Source organism: Anas acuta, chromosome 2 (assembly GCF_963932015.1).
Source record: "Anas acuta chromosome 2, bAnaAcu1.1, whole genome shotgun sequence".
NCBI classification, from domain to species: Eukaryota; Metazoa; Chordata; class Aves; order Anseriformes; family Anatidae; genus Anas; species Anas acuta.
The window spans coordinates 29,991,707-30,008,778 of NC_088980.1; the positions used below are offsets into that span (position 1 = coordinate 29,991,707).

The window sequence follows — 17,072 nt, forward strand, 5'->3', positions numbered from 1 at the left end:
TTTTTTTTTTTCCAAACATTGCAGGTATGTAGCATGATTTCCCCCCTCTCCAATGGGTTTCTGTAATCTTGAATTTTTTCCATTACTTCTTATGGAAATATTCGGTTAAATACTAGTTTGATCTTACTTTGAAATACAACTTACTGCAAAGTACACTGCCATTCTCTATTAGTATTTACACTCAGATAGAGCTTAGGTATGCTCCAGAAAGTTTTACAAACCTGGACACACATAGACAAAGAGATTGACTGCATTACAGTGATATTTGAACTGAGTTGATCCTCACTACATAAAAGGGTCTCTAGAAAGAGAATATTTAAAAATAAACGTCATGGGTATCTTCATGGGTTGATATCTAAAATGAATAGCTGTATATGTTTTGATAAATGAGTGGCAATTTTGTAACTGAAAAGCATTGCCAGTACATATGAGGCTAACCACACAGATTTTCACCTGTAGAAAGTGAATTTCAAAAATTGCTTCAGACAGAGTAAGATTAATCAACTCCATCACCCCCAAATTAATTATACAGCAATTATTTTTTGATGTTTTAAATGTCTTCTGATTATGTCTTACTCAGTAATTCTCAAAGTGTCTACATCTTAATATGATTTCCGATCTTATAACAAAAATTGCTGATTGTTTCTTACTAGCATAACTTTTTCATACTCTAAAGACTTAATCATCCATATTATCAGTTCTTAGGTAATGGTTCTAAACATCCCCAAACTTGCAAAGAATAACTGAATAAACTTATTTAAAAGCTTGAGACACGAGTAGTATTTTCCACACAGCCTAGAGCAAAAGGCCACCTATGGGAAACTTTTGATTACTTGTAGAAGGTCACCTAAATGTGAAGCCATTTCCACTCCAGGGAGCTTATTATGATTATTATTACAGGTTTGTAAGCCTTTTGGAAAGCAGAGGCTCTAAACTTTTAGGCACATTGTTGGAATAAAATAAAATTGAAATTAAAACAGCCATGAGGTAAGAGGTCAATAAGCAGAAATAAAAAGAATTTGGAAGGAAAATTACATTCTCAAATATATCTAGAGTCCAGATAAATGGAGGAGAAGCTTTCTAGAAGACACTGTGGGCTTCAGAACACACCTAAGTTCAATTGCCTCTAATTGGATTTAAATGTAAACTTATAATTCAACATTGATCATCAGCGGGTTAACTAAGTCTGTACATGAACTGATGAACATACTGTTTTAAGCCTATAAACTTAACAGAGATGAAATGAAAAGCCATGAATGTAGACCAGAAAAAGTAATGAGATAATCAGTTCCAGAGCACTATTTGCCAATTGAGGTGGAAGTTCCACTAAGGTTTCACATGGCAGTGTTGCTTTTGCACGTGGATGGGAATACTAAAGTTCTTTCAAGAACATAGGTCCCCAGCAGAGAACTTCAAGTGAATGGTAGGAGCCTCTGGGATAGGACTGTTGAGTCAGCTAAGACTATCATAAACTGAATAAGAAATATGAAAATAAAACAAATGACAGACTGACTGCCTGAATTAGGGTGACACACAATCAAAATGAGATTGCACTTTTTAACCTTGCATTCAGGAACCAAACCCTTAGATTTTAGCAAACAAACTTTAGGTAGTAAATTCTTAGACTCTAGACTGTAAGTACTAGACAAGCCCCTGAACAACCTGATATAATTAGACCTGCTTTGAGCACAGAGGGTTGGTCTATTTGACCTTTATAGGTCCCTTTCAACCTAAATTATTTTTTGATTCTTCAAACAGGAAACATCCATTTGATCTGTGTTTATAAAATATCTAGTGTCTGAGACCTTTGGGTGTTACCACAGAACACATACATAATAGTCACTAACTGCCAATTTATTGATAAGTTTCATGTAATGTAATACAAGGAACAGTTTGGTCAGCCTCAGATTATTTATTGGGTTATAAGAAGGCTTCCCCCTCTCCCGATATCATTGCTTTTCCTGTACTCTATAGTATAGTAGACCTGCAAAAGAAAAAGATCATCAAAATGATGCTAATGGTACACTGACATCATTTGTGATTTATTACAAATCTGTGGCTACTCTAGTCCATATTTTAAAGAGGCTTTATTACTGGTTGGCAGCTGAAGCCACTGCAAAACCTTTCTGATAGCATGGAAAGAACTTATTTAACTAGCAGTCTTTATTAGAAAATAATGCACAAAGAAGGTATGCATTTCTGAGTTCCATTGAGGATGTGCAAACCAGAAAAATAAAATTCAACTTAATCACATAATTTTACCACTTCTGTAATGTTAACAAATATTTAAAATTATTTTAAGTGTAAATGTCTGAAAACTCAAGGAGGATGACGGGACAACTCCTGAAACTTGCACAGCAGGCCTTTAAAATTGTTCAGTTTGCCTCTTGCAGATTTCTGCAGCATGGAATGTATTGCCGAGGGCACACAAAGCCAATACAGTAGCTTTAAGCTGTGCATTCTCAACATCATGGAAAGAATCACAGCTAGAAATTTTCTCCCCTGCAGGAACCACCCACTGGGGCTATAGATAGGTAGCACAATTTAGTGCAATCAGAGATCACAACATATATAGTAAATGGCAAAATCTGTACCTACTTGGACTTTACAATTAAGCATATACCTCTGTTTTACTGTTATTTTTCTTATGTCCAATTTCAAGGACTTCTGATGATAATAAAAAAACCCTCCCACTGACACGTATGAAAGACGAGCAGTATGTGTGTAGCCCTGTTGCCTGGAAATAGTAGGTCCAGAAATAGTTGGCGCTAAACTTTAAATAAAATTATAGAACTCTTTCAGCCTTTCTACTCTCACTGTGTAAATGCGAAAGTATTGTAAATCTTGTTGACAGTTATTGCCATATCCATTGGCACACAGTCAGCAGCAGTTTGAAAAGTGTTGTGCAGCATAGCTAGTGCCCATTACCTGTCTCCCTATATTTTCTTGAAATTTATTTTCACCCCAGCAGGCAGCACCTCACAATGCCATTAATTTGTTGGGCAGCTCATACTTTCCAATACAGCTTACTTTACAATGTGCTCTTATAAACAACCTGGTGGTTTACCGGCAATGCTTAACAGTGTCAGGAGGGATACTACAATTTAAAGGCAGCAGGTAAAAATGAAACAGGTCACTGACATGACATGGTCTGACTGAATATCCCCTCTTTTAATTTGACTTATCATCAGCACAAGTGAACAAAATCACCAGAATTACACTTGGTCTCTGTAAATATGTGATTGAAACAATACTACCACAGTGCTTTTTATAGGTGTGTTTGCACACATGCTTTTGCTATACAATATTTTGCTATTCCATATTCCCTAGCAGAACATGGGTGCTTAGATGAAAGGGGGGTGGGGGAACAACAACAACAAATCTCTGCTTCCAATGTAATTAGTCACTAGTAAAATACTTGCACAATTCCAATATATACATATTTAGTTTTAATTACATTTTAATGCTTTGCTCAACTCAACTCTTTTCAAATCAAGAGGAAAAAGGAAAAAACAAAACAAAACAAAAACAAACCAAAAAAAAAAACCAACACCAACAACACAGAACCAATACAAAGGATTTTGTTGGTTTTTTAAATACAGCAAACTGAATCTGACATTGTTTTTGTTCTAATATATGCTTCCTTTTCACATCCCTCTTTCTTTCTCACACACAAACACTGATTTTCTCTTGTAAATTCAAATTCTACCTCCAGTGAGTAATAAAAGTGTATACGCAACCAATCTGTGGTCTTACCCAATTCTTCATATCACCAATATTTTAGAATATTCCATTGTTTTTTTTTTCTTTATTTTTTTAAGTAATATTAATGTGTACATTAACTGCAGCTGTCTCTGCTGTTGTTAGTCAAAATTAAATTGCTGTCAATGCAACACCTTTTGCAAACACTCATGGAATGTGAAATTTTCTAGTAACAAGTAATAGAACACGAGAACGTATCAGAGGTTATGATTATGTGTTACAGCAGCCAGAAATGATAGGGTATTATACTTTTATTTCTGTATCTTTAATCTAAAGATTTAGGCACCTGGGGCAGGGTTAAATGAACAAGCAATTTGAGTAACATACTATCAGACATTCCTAGGGAATACTGGTCTGCCATTAAACAAATTGAATATTGCAGAATGATTATTGCAGCTTTTTGTACTAAGGTCAAAACACAAAAACATATGTTTGGCATCAGAAAATATTACTGCAAATCTAAACCATAAATGCATAAATCTGGTCACATCTAGGATTTTTGAGGGAGATAGCAATCAGCCACAACATTCAGAAAGCCTGGAAGGGTTAAAACTGTTTCAGTCTTAAATTTAACCAACCTTTCTAATTCATTTTTATCATTTTCCATGTGCTTGTAATGTTTTCTAATAACAGACCAATTCCTTAACTCACACAGGAATCTAAATTACAATAATCATATGCATTCCATTCCCCAAGAAAGGAAACACCTGTTGTAGTTAGTTAATTGCTGACTTTTTGTAAGCTTTAGTAAGAACAGCAACATTTACAAAACTTCAGATGCAGAAAAACACATGAATTATAAAATTGATATGAAACTCAGAAACTATGTTGAGACAGTAACAGATGTTTTCACTTTGTTAATTAAAGAAAAACTCTGTATCAAAGTACCATAATATAAGACTTTTATAACTAAGTTGGGGGCTAGTTTCTGTTCTCAGACAGATTTAATACTTCTGCATTGTGTTAATCATGCTATATATGAGAAAAATATGAGAATTTATTGTTTTGTAAAAAAATAAAAAGTATGTGAGCATAAATCAACATAAAATGTAGAAGATATATCCAACAAAAAAAAAATCTTAAAAAAAAAAGTACATTTGTTAAGGAATTGTAACTGATGTAGAGGAAAAGGCACATATTTATGTGATTACAAAATCTAAAATGTCAATTAAACATATGTTTTTAAATATATCTATACACACACATACAAACTCATATTTTTTTTTCCTCTGAAACTTGTTATTTTTTCCTCATGCACATTCAGAGATATGGAACATATGAAATTCTGCCCTGAGCTATGGCACGTTATTACTCCCTCATATAAATCTCACATTTTCAGTGGAATTACCCTAAGAAGGATTTATGGCCCAATGCACGTGTACAAATACTCACATTTTAAGGATAGCACAGTGAACTTTAAATAATAATTACTTGTCTTCTACGTTAGTAAACCGAGTTCTAGACTCACCACACTATGCTACTGTCACTCGTCTATGCAAACTGTCAAAGCACAGTAGCAAAGCTATGGTCAGAGAAAAGACCAGAATGAAGAAACAAAAAAAGAGTTCAAAAAAGGCAAAGCTGAGCTCCTCCTTTTGTGCATAAATGAACTAAATTATTATAGACCTTTACATCCTGCAATGCGTATTTTCAAGCAAAAGTCAAGTCTTTACACAAACACTAGCAAATCTATAGCCTTCAGAACTGAAAGCAGAGGGAAAAGAAAACAAACAAAAAAACTTGCATAAGCTGATCAGCTTCGCTATAATGAAAATGATATGTATAATCTTATGCCATTGGGTATTCCATTCACATCCCTTATCATTTACCACATCTTCACTAATAACATGACTCCCTTTGCCTTACAGGTAAGTATTCATTTACCTGGGTAAATAAGCTACAAGAGTCATGAAGGGCTCCCAGCAAAGCAGAGTTACTGTGTCTGTTGCGGAAGATGTCACACTAGCCTTCTACAGACACCTGTGCTGAGGTAAAATATAGGCCCTGCACAATGTGTTTTTAAGGAAATATCCCTTGTTCCAGGTAAAGTAAACACAGCCTAGATTTACTTTGGATGCTGCAGCATGCATTGTAGAGGGGCCTGAACTGCTCCAAGGTGCTGGATGAAGACCCTTCCTAAGACCTATCAGCAAGGTGATGTTTTTACTGTTTAGCAGCCAAGGGAAGTCCCAGCAGAATACTGCATTAATGCTGCTGGTACAGAACTTGGCTTTTTATAGTTTGCATGCTACATTATGGGTGTACCCTACAACGAGTAACTTCCTACTTTTCGGTTGGTACCTAACATGCTATTCTTCCCACCTTCATTTAGTTCTCTGTACAAACCAATTTTTTTTTTCTTTTTTTTTCTTTTCTTTTTTTTTTTTTTTACAATAGCTAGAGATAATTTCACCTACTACATTTAAAGTCATAAGAGTTATATGTGTAAATCCCTGTACTTAGAGATAAGATAGTCCTTTATGCCATTTTAATCAATCTTTGTCATGGGTATGTTACTTAATAGCTCTGTCTTCCTATAGAAAATGAGCAACTTAAGGGAAATGAAACTTTTCAAAGATACATTTTCCTTCTGGCAGTCTATGAAATACACCATAATTATCCTCTTTTGATGAATAACGTTTGAAAGAAAATGAACATTCTGTGCACCAAAAGGTATAATACAATGACAATCTCAACTGCCTTGTAAATAAAAGGAAATTGTTTTTCTACTATGATCTATATTGCACAGAAACCTATATACATGCTTTATAAATATAAAACCAAATCAGACTATCAATCTATTTTTCAAGGTTCTACTACTTCCTTCTAACAATAAAAATCAGTATTTCACAGCAACTAGGAATGGTATTTATATTTCTAAAAGATTCAAAGTGTGTTATGAATTATGGACTCCATCCCCTAGGCTGATTGGTGTACTTGCACGAATAAGGCTCTTTCTGAATACAGAACCTTGTGAGTAATAAAGGTATATAGAGGAAAAGAAGGTATCCTAAAGCTCTGCTGCTGTGGGGGGAGGAAGAAAGAGGAGAAAAGACTTTTTTATTGGCATAATCAAAATATGAGTCCTGTAGTACATTGTCTTATTAGGAAAACTCTGTTATTTTTAATATCTTGGTAAACTGAATGTTTGACTTTAAGATCTTACAAACAAAAGTGTACAAGGCACAATTTAAGTAAATGTGCCATTTGTCCCTTATTGATAGCTGTTGTCCCAGTATACATGTTCAAGCTGTAAAAGAGAGGAGCTAAATCCACAGTCATCAGTAGCTATTGTGTTGAAAAGGTATTTGAATACAAACTTACCCATCAGATAGTCAGAAAAAATCCAAGTTCTCAGTTAGAAAAATTACTTCTCTACTGAGAAGACCTTCTACGTGCACTTACCAGAGCCAATACTTTGTCATGTTAAGTAGCTAAGCACCTTTCTCACCTCTGCACTATGTCTAAACTCCCAAACCATTGCTTAAAGACAATAAGTAGGAATTTGCTAATGTGGAAAAAGAGAGTGACATTTATTTTCCTCCTTATTATTATATTCATGTATCCACAGAAATAAAATATTGTTAAACAGCGGAAATACATCACAATATGAAGCACTCTGCTCCACAGCTATTAGAGGAACTGCCAAAAAATGAAAACTATTGTATCAATGGAAACAACTTAAGAGTTGTATCCTGACTTTTGCAAAGATGCAGGTCCTGGATTTACAGGAACAGATGATTCCATCTGAGCAAATTGGCAAAGGTTGCTTGCCCTCATTGGCTTTGGAGAGATTGCAAATTCAATGATCACCACCTCCTACACCAATGAACTACCTCAAGAAGCTGCTTTTGGTGGGACAGCAGTTCCCAGTAGCTATTAAGCTGGAGACGTGGAGCAAAATGCCTGATGTGGTGGCCAGTTGCTGCTACTCTGCTGATAAAAGAGGCAATGCACAATGATTGAGTGCCACAACACAAGTGCACTCAAAGGAAATGGGATATTCAGTGAGCCATTCAAATTTTTTAAAAGGTGACAAAATAATGCAGCCCAAAATAAAAAAGGGGCAATATATAACTCCACTGAATGTAGCTCCACTTCCCAGCATTGCCTGTACTATAATCTGACTGGTGCTCCCCCAGCTCAAGTGCACAACACCTGGAAGTTATACTGCAACAAGAATTTGCACATACACTGGAAAGACAGACATTCTGCCATGGTCCTTTCTGTACAGTGAACTAATGACTTCAGCATTCTTAAAGATGAGGGATACTTTAGCATTGTATCCAGAAGAGAACATGGTTCTACTCCTCTAAAACAAACAAACAAAAAAAAAACAGTTTGAATTTAGATATGTATTTCAAAAGGTTTAATGTTTGAAAAAATATCTGGATTAGAAGAGTTATCTTATTTATATTTAAATAAATTTTCTTTTTCCTTCCTTCCTTCCTTCCTTCCTTCCTTCCTTCCTTCCTTCCTTCCTTCCTTCCTTCCTTCCTTCCTTTCCTTCCTTCCTTTTTTTCTTCCCTGATGTCTGTATCAGACAACTTGTAGGTCTTATTAGGTTGCTTTCATTAGGAAGAGAACACCAATGTTAGATTTTCTTTCTTCATACTTTCTTATTGTTACAGACAAAAGAGCATTTTCCTTAAATATAGGAAGACAGAAGAGACAGAAGGCAGTCTCTTTGCTTAGCTAACAGTTTTATAGTCAGAATTCAGCTGAAAAAGCTGTCTTCCTCTTCACTTTTCCTAAGAAATATCTCAACAGATTCTCTATTACTCTGTTTAGTGCTTTCCCTTTTCACTGTTCTTTTTCTATTATCCTTCACAGAAATACAAACCCTTACATATATTATCCAGAAAGGTATTTCCAGAATATACATCCTACTTGTATCTTTGCTTTGGAAGCATATATATACACCTCAGCTTGTGTACAGACTTTTCTTGCAAAAGGACTGTAAGTGTTTTGCAAGCTAATGATTGTTTAACCTAGCCCACAACAGTGTGCATTACTAATTATTTCATTTGTTGTTTAACTGATTTAGTCACTGTTTTTCATGGGGTAGACATATTTCTGCTTGCTGGAATTATGAATAACAAATGTGTTACCTCAAGTTAGTTATTGAATGGATATTTTTTATAAACTTAAGGTAATTTTCTCATTTGCCATTTTATTTCCCTTTCCTTAAAATAACAGAAATAACCTACAACACTGGTTACTAGAATTGGTATATATCAATAGTACTTGTATTCTTCAAGTTCTGTACGTATATGCACAAAAATACCTACTTAGGATTGTCAAGACAGCAAGTAATTAAATGGTTCTATTTAGGTGCTCTGTCTAAACAACATCATTTTGCTAGGTTCAATAGGCTTTCGAGAACCAGGTCAGAAACAGCTATATTTAGTTATTTTTCCATGGCAATAATGTGTTGATGTGTATCAATTTATCGATGTGTGGTAAACTGCCTAAACAAGATACAAAATTAGAGAGATAAGGTAATCTAACCATTACATTATCTGTAACTTTCTATAATTGCAATCTTATACATGTCTTGTACCATACCATAAATAAGCTAAACTGATACTGATCTCACACTATATGCTGAACTGGAACAGTTTTTAACTTCTCCAGTGTAATTCATTCATATTTAGACATCTCAAAATTCATAATAGTTAAGAAATTTTAAACAGCAATGAGTAGTCGTGTGGCCAAAGCACATTTTTTGAAAGACCTCTAGAAATGTAAATAATGTGCTAGCCCAGAAAGCTGACAAATTGCCTTTAGAATTCTTGTTAGAAGTCCCCTATTTCTATGAAAATTTGGGATAGGATGTTTTCCTTCCCCTGTAGGATGGAAATTGATACCTAATGAAAAAAGGTATTTTCTCCTTTTCCACTGTGTATGGAAGTTTTGAAGTGTTCTGAGGCCTTCATACCCTCTGTGTGTCCCCTGTTTTTGACTGTAGAATAATATGTATCCAGACAGTTAACTATATCTAAAATTTTTGCATTTCCATTCAGAAATTCATAATGCAGTTATTAACCAAGATTTCCACATAGAATTACGGAATCGTGGTATGCGTTAGGTGTTGTGACATGAATGCATACATGTACTATGTTGAAATGCTATAGAAGTCTGGGACATTGCTGAGCAATAGCTCACTGAAGTTCTTTTAACAAGCTGTGCAGATCAACTTGTTGACTACTTGGTTGAGTATCAGTGTGCCGGGTGATGTACAAAATAAATAAGAAGGAAGTATTGTACTGAAATATTTACTGTCTAAAGATTTCAACCATTAATAGTTCATAGATGTTTCCTTCAGGAATGAATCCATCAAGATGACTGAAACTACTCTTGTAAAAATAAGCTACGTAGATATTTGCAATGAAGTTTTAAGAGATTTTGTTATTGTTTAGCCCCAACAGGCAGCTCAGTACCACACAGCTGCTCGCTCACTCTCCCCAGATGGGATGGAGGAGATAATTGGAAAGGTAAAGGTGTGAGAACTCATGGGATGAGGTAAAGTCGGTTTAGTAGGTAAAGCAAAAACTGTGCATGTAAGCAAAGAAAAACAAGTAGTTCATTCGTTGCTTCCCATCAGCAGGTAGATGTTCAGCCACTCCCAGAAAAGCAGGGCTCATCATGTATAATGGTTTCTTGGGAAGACAAATACCATCATTTCAAATGTTTCACATCCCACCCACCCAGCCACACCCCTTCTCCTTCTTTCCTTCAGCTTTTATTGCTGAGCATACAACAGTATGGTATGGGATATCCCTTCGGTCAGTCTGGGTCAGGTGTCCTGGCTGTGTCCCCTCCCAGCTCCTTTAGCATCCCCAGCTCCTTGCTGGTAAGGCAGCACAAGAAGCAATAAATAAATAAAAGAAACCACCAAAACAAAGCATATAAACAAACAAAAGAAAACACACACACCAAAAACCTGGCTCTATGTAAGCTCTGCTCTGCAGCAGCTAAAACCATTGGTGTGTTATCAACACAATTTTCATCAACAATCCAAAACACACTATTGTGTGAGCCTCTACAAAGAAAATTAACTCTATCCCAGCCAAAATGATGACTGACTTTAAAAGAGATTGATGACCTTAAAAGATGCTTCATTTCAGGACAGGGCTGTAACTAAATTTCAGTAATGACAACAAAACAAAGCATAAAAATATTCCCCCTAAAGGAATCTGACTCCACTCAGCAAAAAGTTTAATAGAGAAATTTTCAAAAGAATAATTTCCCTTTCTCTCAAAAGGCTTTAAAATTCAATTTAGTATCTCTGTGAGGAAGAAAGTTTTGCTGTTCAACACCTAATATAAGTGACATATCTTTCACAGAAGATATGTTTTCATGATTCAACTTATGTTTTGGATGTCATTCCCAAACATCAACTAGCTTATTTATGTTTTTCAACTCCTACTTTAGTTTATATGCAGTATGTTCAACTTTTTATAGAAGCAATTTTGACATTTTCAATATCTGTATACATTTACCCAAAATTCCTGTCCAAATACTGTTCATCTACCTTCATGGACTTATCTACCTTCATGGACTGTCACGTATGTGGTTATATGTTTTTCTGATACATTGAGTTTGTGCAATATAAATGGTAACATAATACAAACATGCAATATAAATGGTAATGAGAAATTAGTAAAATTAAGTTAGATTAGTTAAAGAAGAAGAAAGAAGGAGAATAAAGAAAAAGTAGAAAGAGGAGGAGGAGGAGGAGGAGAACCCAATTCTTTCCCTAATAACATATGCTGAAAGACCCTCTATATGCTGCATTTCTGGATAGGAACTGAATTGAAAAGTGTAGTATTTGCTTCCATTAACAAAGAATAGGATAATATTTAGTATTATTATAGCCTTAGCTAAGTAAGATTTTCTTTCTAAAGAGTTATATGAAAACAGATTTGTGCAATTAACTTATATGTTTTTACACAAAAATGTCAAAGCCAGTCAGCAGTTCAATAGAAATATGTATGATACATATAGACCACACAAACCTATACACTATCAGTGCCAAATCTTGTTCTTTAGCTCATGAGATGAGCTGGGAATGTATTTAAGCAACAAACATTTTAAATTGCTACATTTTAACATATCATTTTTCTGATTAAGGCTAATCAAGTTGTTTTTCAAACAGATGTCCATTTTATTGAAGTCCAAAACTGTGGATTGAGTATGCAGAGATAGATAATGGGAAGGTAAGGAAAATACAAGCTCAATATTGTCTTCAATTGGCTACCTACACTTTGACAACAGTAAGTGAGGAAAAAAAGAGAGGAGCAGGCTTAGAGAGAGATACATATCTGTATGATCATTTGGAGAAGAAAGAAAGAAAGAAAGAAAGAAAGAAAGAAAGAAAGAAAGAAAGAAAGAAAGAAAGAAAGAAAGAAAGAAAGAAAGAAAGAAAGAAAGAAAGAAAGAAAGAAAGAAAGAAAGAAAGAAAGAAAGAAAGAAAGAAAGAAAAGAAAAAAAAAGATGTGGCAGAACTTTGATAATTTTTCCTGCAGTGATGACCATGCTGCATATACTTGGCTCATATTAAGTGACAAATTCAAGAGCAGAGGACAGCAGCAGGACCTTGTAAAGGTTTCTTCTTTAGAAGGTTTCAATCAAAGTCTTCCCAGTTCAAAAAGAAGTGCAACAAACATGCCGAGTTGGGAAATCCTCTTTTAATCTTATTAAGCACTGAAATGCTACTGTAGATGTATACTACCCATGTATTCAGTGACAAGATACAGGTGTTCCAGCTTATAATTTTGAAAAGTCTACCTCTGCTTTGAAACTAGACTTTGGGTGAAACCACTTCAGTCCACAGCACATAGTTTCTACAGTAAGGTACTTAATGTTTGCATTATGAATACTTCTATAGATAATGTAGAATCTTCTAATCACTTTGATATTTTAAAGTCTCTGACATTATTATTATTTTCCTGTACAGAAAAATGCAAATATATAGTAACATCCTTCTAATATCAGCACCAAAAACAGTCATTAGTTTAAGATCAATGTTATTTATGTATTAAATACATACTTAACCCCAACAATTAAAGAAATTATAATAAATTGTTTCACTACTTATCAAAAGGGTCAAGTGTCCCATCTCCCTATGTTCAGAAGCAACAGAAAAGAAAATATTTTTATGAGTCCATTACCCATTAGCCTGCTTCTATCTCTTGAACACTGACAGAATACCAAGATAGTAGTGTATGAAGAAGCTCAGCAACTGGTAAGACTTCAGGTGACAAGGTATTTGGTAAGTTACTCTGAGACAATGAGAATATATGAAATTGCTACAACACAGAAAATTTTGGGTCCTAGTACCTATTGCAGCCGCAAAGCCATAAAAAAAAATACTTTGTTCCTCAACTTTTGTTATCCAGGTAAATTAGCTGGATTAAAACCACACCACATATTAAGATAAAACTAGTGATTTAAAAAAAAAAAAAAAACTATTGCTGATAAAATACAAAAAATAAGATACCCAAAACTAGTAAAAGGACCATAGTAACATCAGACAGTTAGTCTTGACATTTATTAAGTCTATGGATGCTGGAACCACTGAAGCAGGAGATATTATTTCCATAAAATAAAAAGTAAAGAAAGGAAATAAATAAATAAATAAATAAATAAATAAATAAATAAATAAATAAAGAGTTTTTGAAGTCTGGTCTGCTTATCCCTTGCTGTGAACAGAAAATTTTAAAATCACCACAACTTGTGATATATAATGATGTGTTAAAACACCTAGTATTCAGAATCTGTGAAGTAGAATAAATATTACTATTTACTGTAAGGATTTGTTGAAAGTTATGATTATAATAAAATTTAATGAGCAAATCCTCCTAATCACTAGGAAAGTAATAAGTCCTGAAGGAAGGATCATGTCCATACAAACAAGCTGCATCATATACAATGAAGGATTGTACACAGCAACATAGTATGGTAGCTTTGTCTTGTTATACTAAAGTAATTTTCCACAGACTCAGTAAAAGTTTGTTAGAAGCAGGCCATCATTATTCCCAACTTTTATGCACACTGACATTTATAAGCATTTAAAATGCTAAGTAAGCATTTTTTACTCCTCAGAACTCCAGGTACTTCTAGACTGAATATGACAGTAGCAAACAGTGCCACATGGTGTGCTTAGTCTGCTTAACAGGTAACATCCCATCTAATAAAAAGCAGGTTTGCAAGTACATAGATTGTAATCATCAGCATGTCTCTTTATGCCTTTGCTCCAGTGCTTCCCATCAGAAAAGCTAAATGTAGAAGAAAAGAAATAGCTAAGAGCTGTCTATCCTTTCTCTTGACAAGTGGCAATGCAAGGGTAATTATAGAACTGAGGTGACTTTATGAAGCCAGGTAGCCTATATTAATCTGTAAGCTTACCTTGGCATACAAATTTCAGTTCCTTGGCATCTGTGACAGTGGTTCTTTTATCTGACCTCTTCTTTTCTGTCCGACGATGGCTACGCCTTTTCTTTGTCTCTCCCCAAAGATTTGATCCACCGTGCATGCTTGGGATGTTCAGAATGGCAATTCCTTCCAGAGAAATATTGATTAAGTCTAGCTGAATTCCATCACACTGATCAGCAAGGAAAAAAAAAAACAAAAAAAAAACAAACAAAGAACAGAAACAAACAAAAAACAACAAAGGGTTGGGGGTGGGGGTAGAAAGAGAGCAGTAAAAGAGAAAGAAAAATCAGAATGTTCTACCTATCACTCCACCTATTAGCAGACAAACATTTATACTGTAAAATTACTATAGCAATAACTGTTATTTTTTTGTTTGTTTGTTTCCTGTTCCAGATAAATTGTCTGTCTTACAATTTTGCAATGATACTTGCTGTTGTAACACTTGAGTCCCTTCCACATGAAACTGAAGTCCCTGCATACAGGGCATGCACAGTTTTATGGAAAAGGGTCTAAGAGGGTCCCTGATAGCACAGAACACCATGCAGTTTTAGTTTCAACCCAAAGGTACAACTGGCACATTAGTGTAGAGCTATGTCTGATTAATAACCCATACTAAGAGGTAAGATTATCAAAGTGCTGATGCAGGTACAGCATTTCTTATCCTAGGACCTCCATCAGCAATAGCTATTATGCTAGTTCTCTGAAACATGCATCATTGCCAAAGGAAAACATGGCCATTTTTAGGAGTATCATTGAGGGATTTTCACTGTTTTGTGTATCATGTTCTTGAGGTTTTTCAGTATTTCTTTCACATTTAGGCAAAAGAGGTATATGGGGCCAAAGAAGAGGAATCAGTGATCAAAGAGCTTTCCAAGACTCACTAGATACACTCCTGCTTTCAATAGCAACGCTGAACATTGACAAACATTTTATAGATATATGGTAATTTGCTACATTATGGCCTTAAGTTAAAAGGAACATTAAAGGGACCATAATTTTCATTTGCAGGAAAACTATTCAGGGACCTTAGCTTTTAAGCCTGTTGAGCAACAAACTTCACTGTCTTCTCAGGGGGCAGAAGCTGACATTTGCAAGCACAGTTTGCCTGACATACACAAGACATACCTAGCTTGATAGGATATACCTAGCCTTAAGTGACTACAACTTAGTCAGGCACAATTCTCCTCCCCACCCACATTCTTTTAGGATCCGGGCAAGCTCTTCACACATGGAAAATGTAACAAAATACTGAAGAACCTCCACAGAATTAAAAAGACCCAACTTCAATTGAACCTGTGGGTGTAAGCCAAAGTTCCCAGGACTGTTACATAAACTTGTACCTTAGCTGAAGGTAGATTAGCTTCATGTCTCACAACATAGCTAGAGTACACAGACATCCTGGTGAGCTACACATACCTTATTATGTACAGCAATATATTTTGCAAACATTAGATCCTACTTCTGCAATGCTCTGCAAGTCAGTAGGGGGTCCAGTCATGCATTTAAATTTGATTAAGGGTCTTATTTTGTAATTCCAATATGTAATAATCAGGAAGAAAACTGGAAAAATAATTAACCATGCTTCAGTAACAGTCCACTGACACCTTGCAGCTTGATGCTCTGTGGGTCACTGGCACTTTGTCCTCTTTTTATATGAACTTTTATCACAGCTTTTAAGGAGTGCAGAACTCAAGAACAGCTGTGCATAATTATTCATTTACCCTAAAACTTTCCCAGAACACAAAACAGAACTGTATTATAATGCATACTCTGCATCCTAATGTTGTAAATCTGGAGAGTGAACAATTTTGACATTAAAGTTTCCATTTCATATTTGCTCTTTAAGAACCTGTGTATTACATGCATATAGGGAAAGCTTTTACGTGAAAAGACATATCTGTGAGTTGGCAGATGTGGAAAACAACTATAATTGAAAGTGTAACTTTTTAATCAGACTTTTCTGGCAATAAAAATGTCATGGGCCTTCACAATTATTTTGGAAGCAAATTCATGTTTTTGCCCATATTTTATATGTATTAAATATCGTGACGATTAATTTTACTAAAAATTCTTCTCATGTATATGCTCACTTACTCCTATACATTCTAGATAAACAGATATTAATTTCATAATTAAAAGTAATCTTGTGTAAATACCCTGCAGGCCTCAATGAATCAAACACATACTGTGTGTCAGGCCTCCCACTGTCTTCAAGTGGAATGTACTGGCTGGATAATTAGATAGTACATATTTTTTAACCTTATTTGCATGCATATTATATCTTTTGCACACTGTCAAGCAGCAGTAACAACAAAAGTCAGATTACCACAGGGAATTCCCACAAAGAAGTCTTCATTCCTTATAATTTGCAGCCTAAATTAAAATAATTTGATCTTTGACAAGGATGAAATGTCAAGCAGAAGGGGGTCCTCTACAAGCCACGGCCTGTGGCTTCTGAAATCTGCCTAATTTATGTCAGTCACTTCTTAATACATATTTAAGTATTACACGAGAAAGATGATAAATATGCAATCTGACACCTTTGGTATTTCCCTGCTGTTAATTTATAAAGGTCTGGCGTCCCCCAAACTGACTGGAATTATTTAAATAAAAGAAGAACTGTGAAATAGGATGGCTGAGGGTCTGGCTTCCATTTTCACTCAATATTGAACACAGCAGGTAGTACACTAAGACAATTATTTGACTAGGCCTCTGAATCCCACAGTGGTGAGGAACTTTCTGAATTAGCAAAAGAAGTATTTCTTTTGTTCACACACAGTCAAGAAGTTTGCACGACAGGTAGCTCTGCATTGTCCTAACACATTCATATGCTACAACAACAAAACTCAGATGTATTCTGATCCTTTTCT

General features: G+C 34.9%; 1 protein-coding gene across 22 annotated transcripts in view; it reads right to left on the minus strand.

Moving 5' to 3' along the window:
- DGKB (diacylglycerol kinase beta) overlaps window positions 1–17,072 on the minus strand; it is a 375,368-nt gene that overhangs the window by 62,968 nt on the left and 295,328 nt on the right. For 21 of the 22 annotated variants that reach the window (XM_068674063.1, XM_068674061.1, XM_068674059.1 and 18 more), the window contains one exon: window positions 14,176–14,371. In XM_068674063.1, coding sequence (XP_068530164.1) covers window positions 14,176–14,371 — 196 coding nt within the window. Of the gene's footprint in view, window positions 1–14,175; window positions 14,372–17,072 lie in introns of those variants that run through there. The other variant, XM_068674076.1, reaches the window with a different exon arrangement.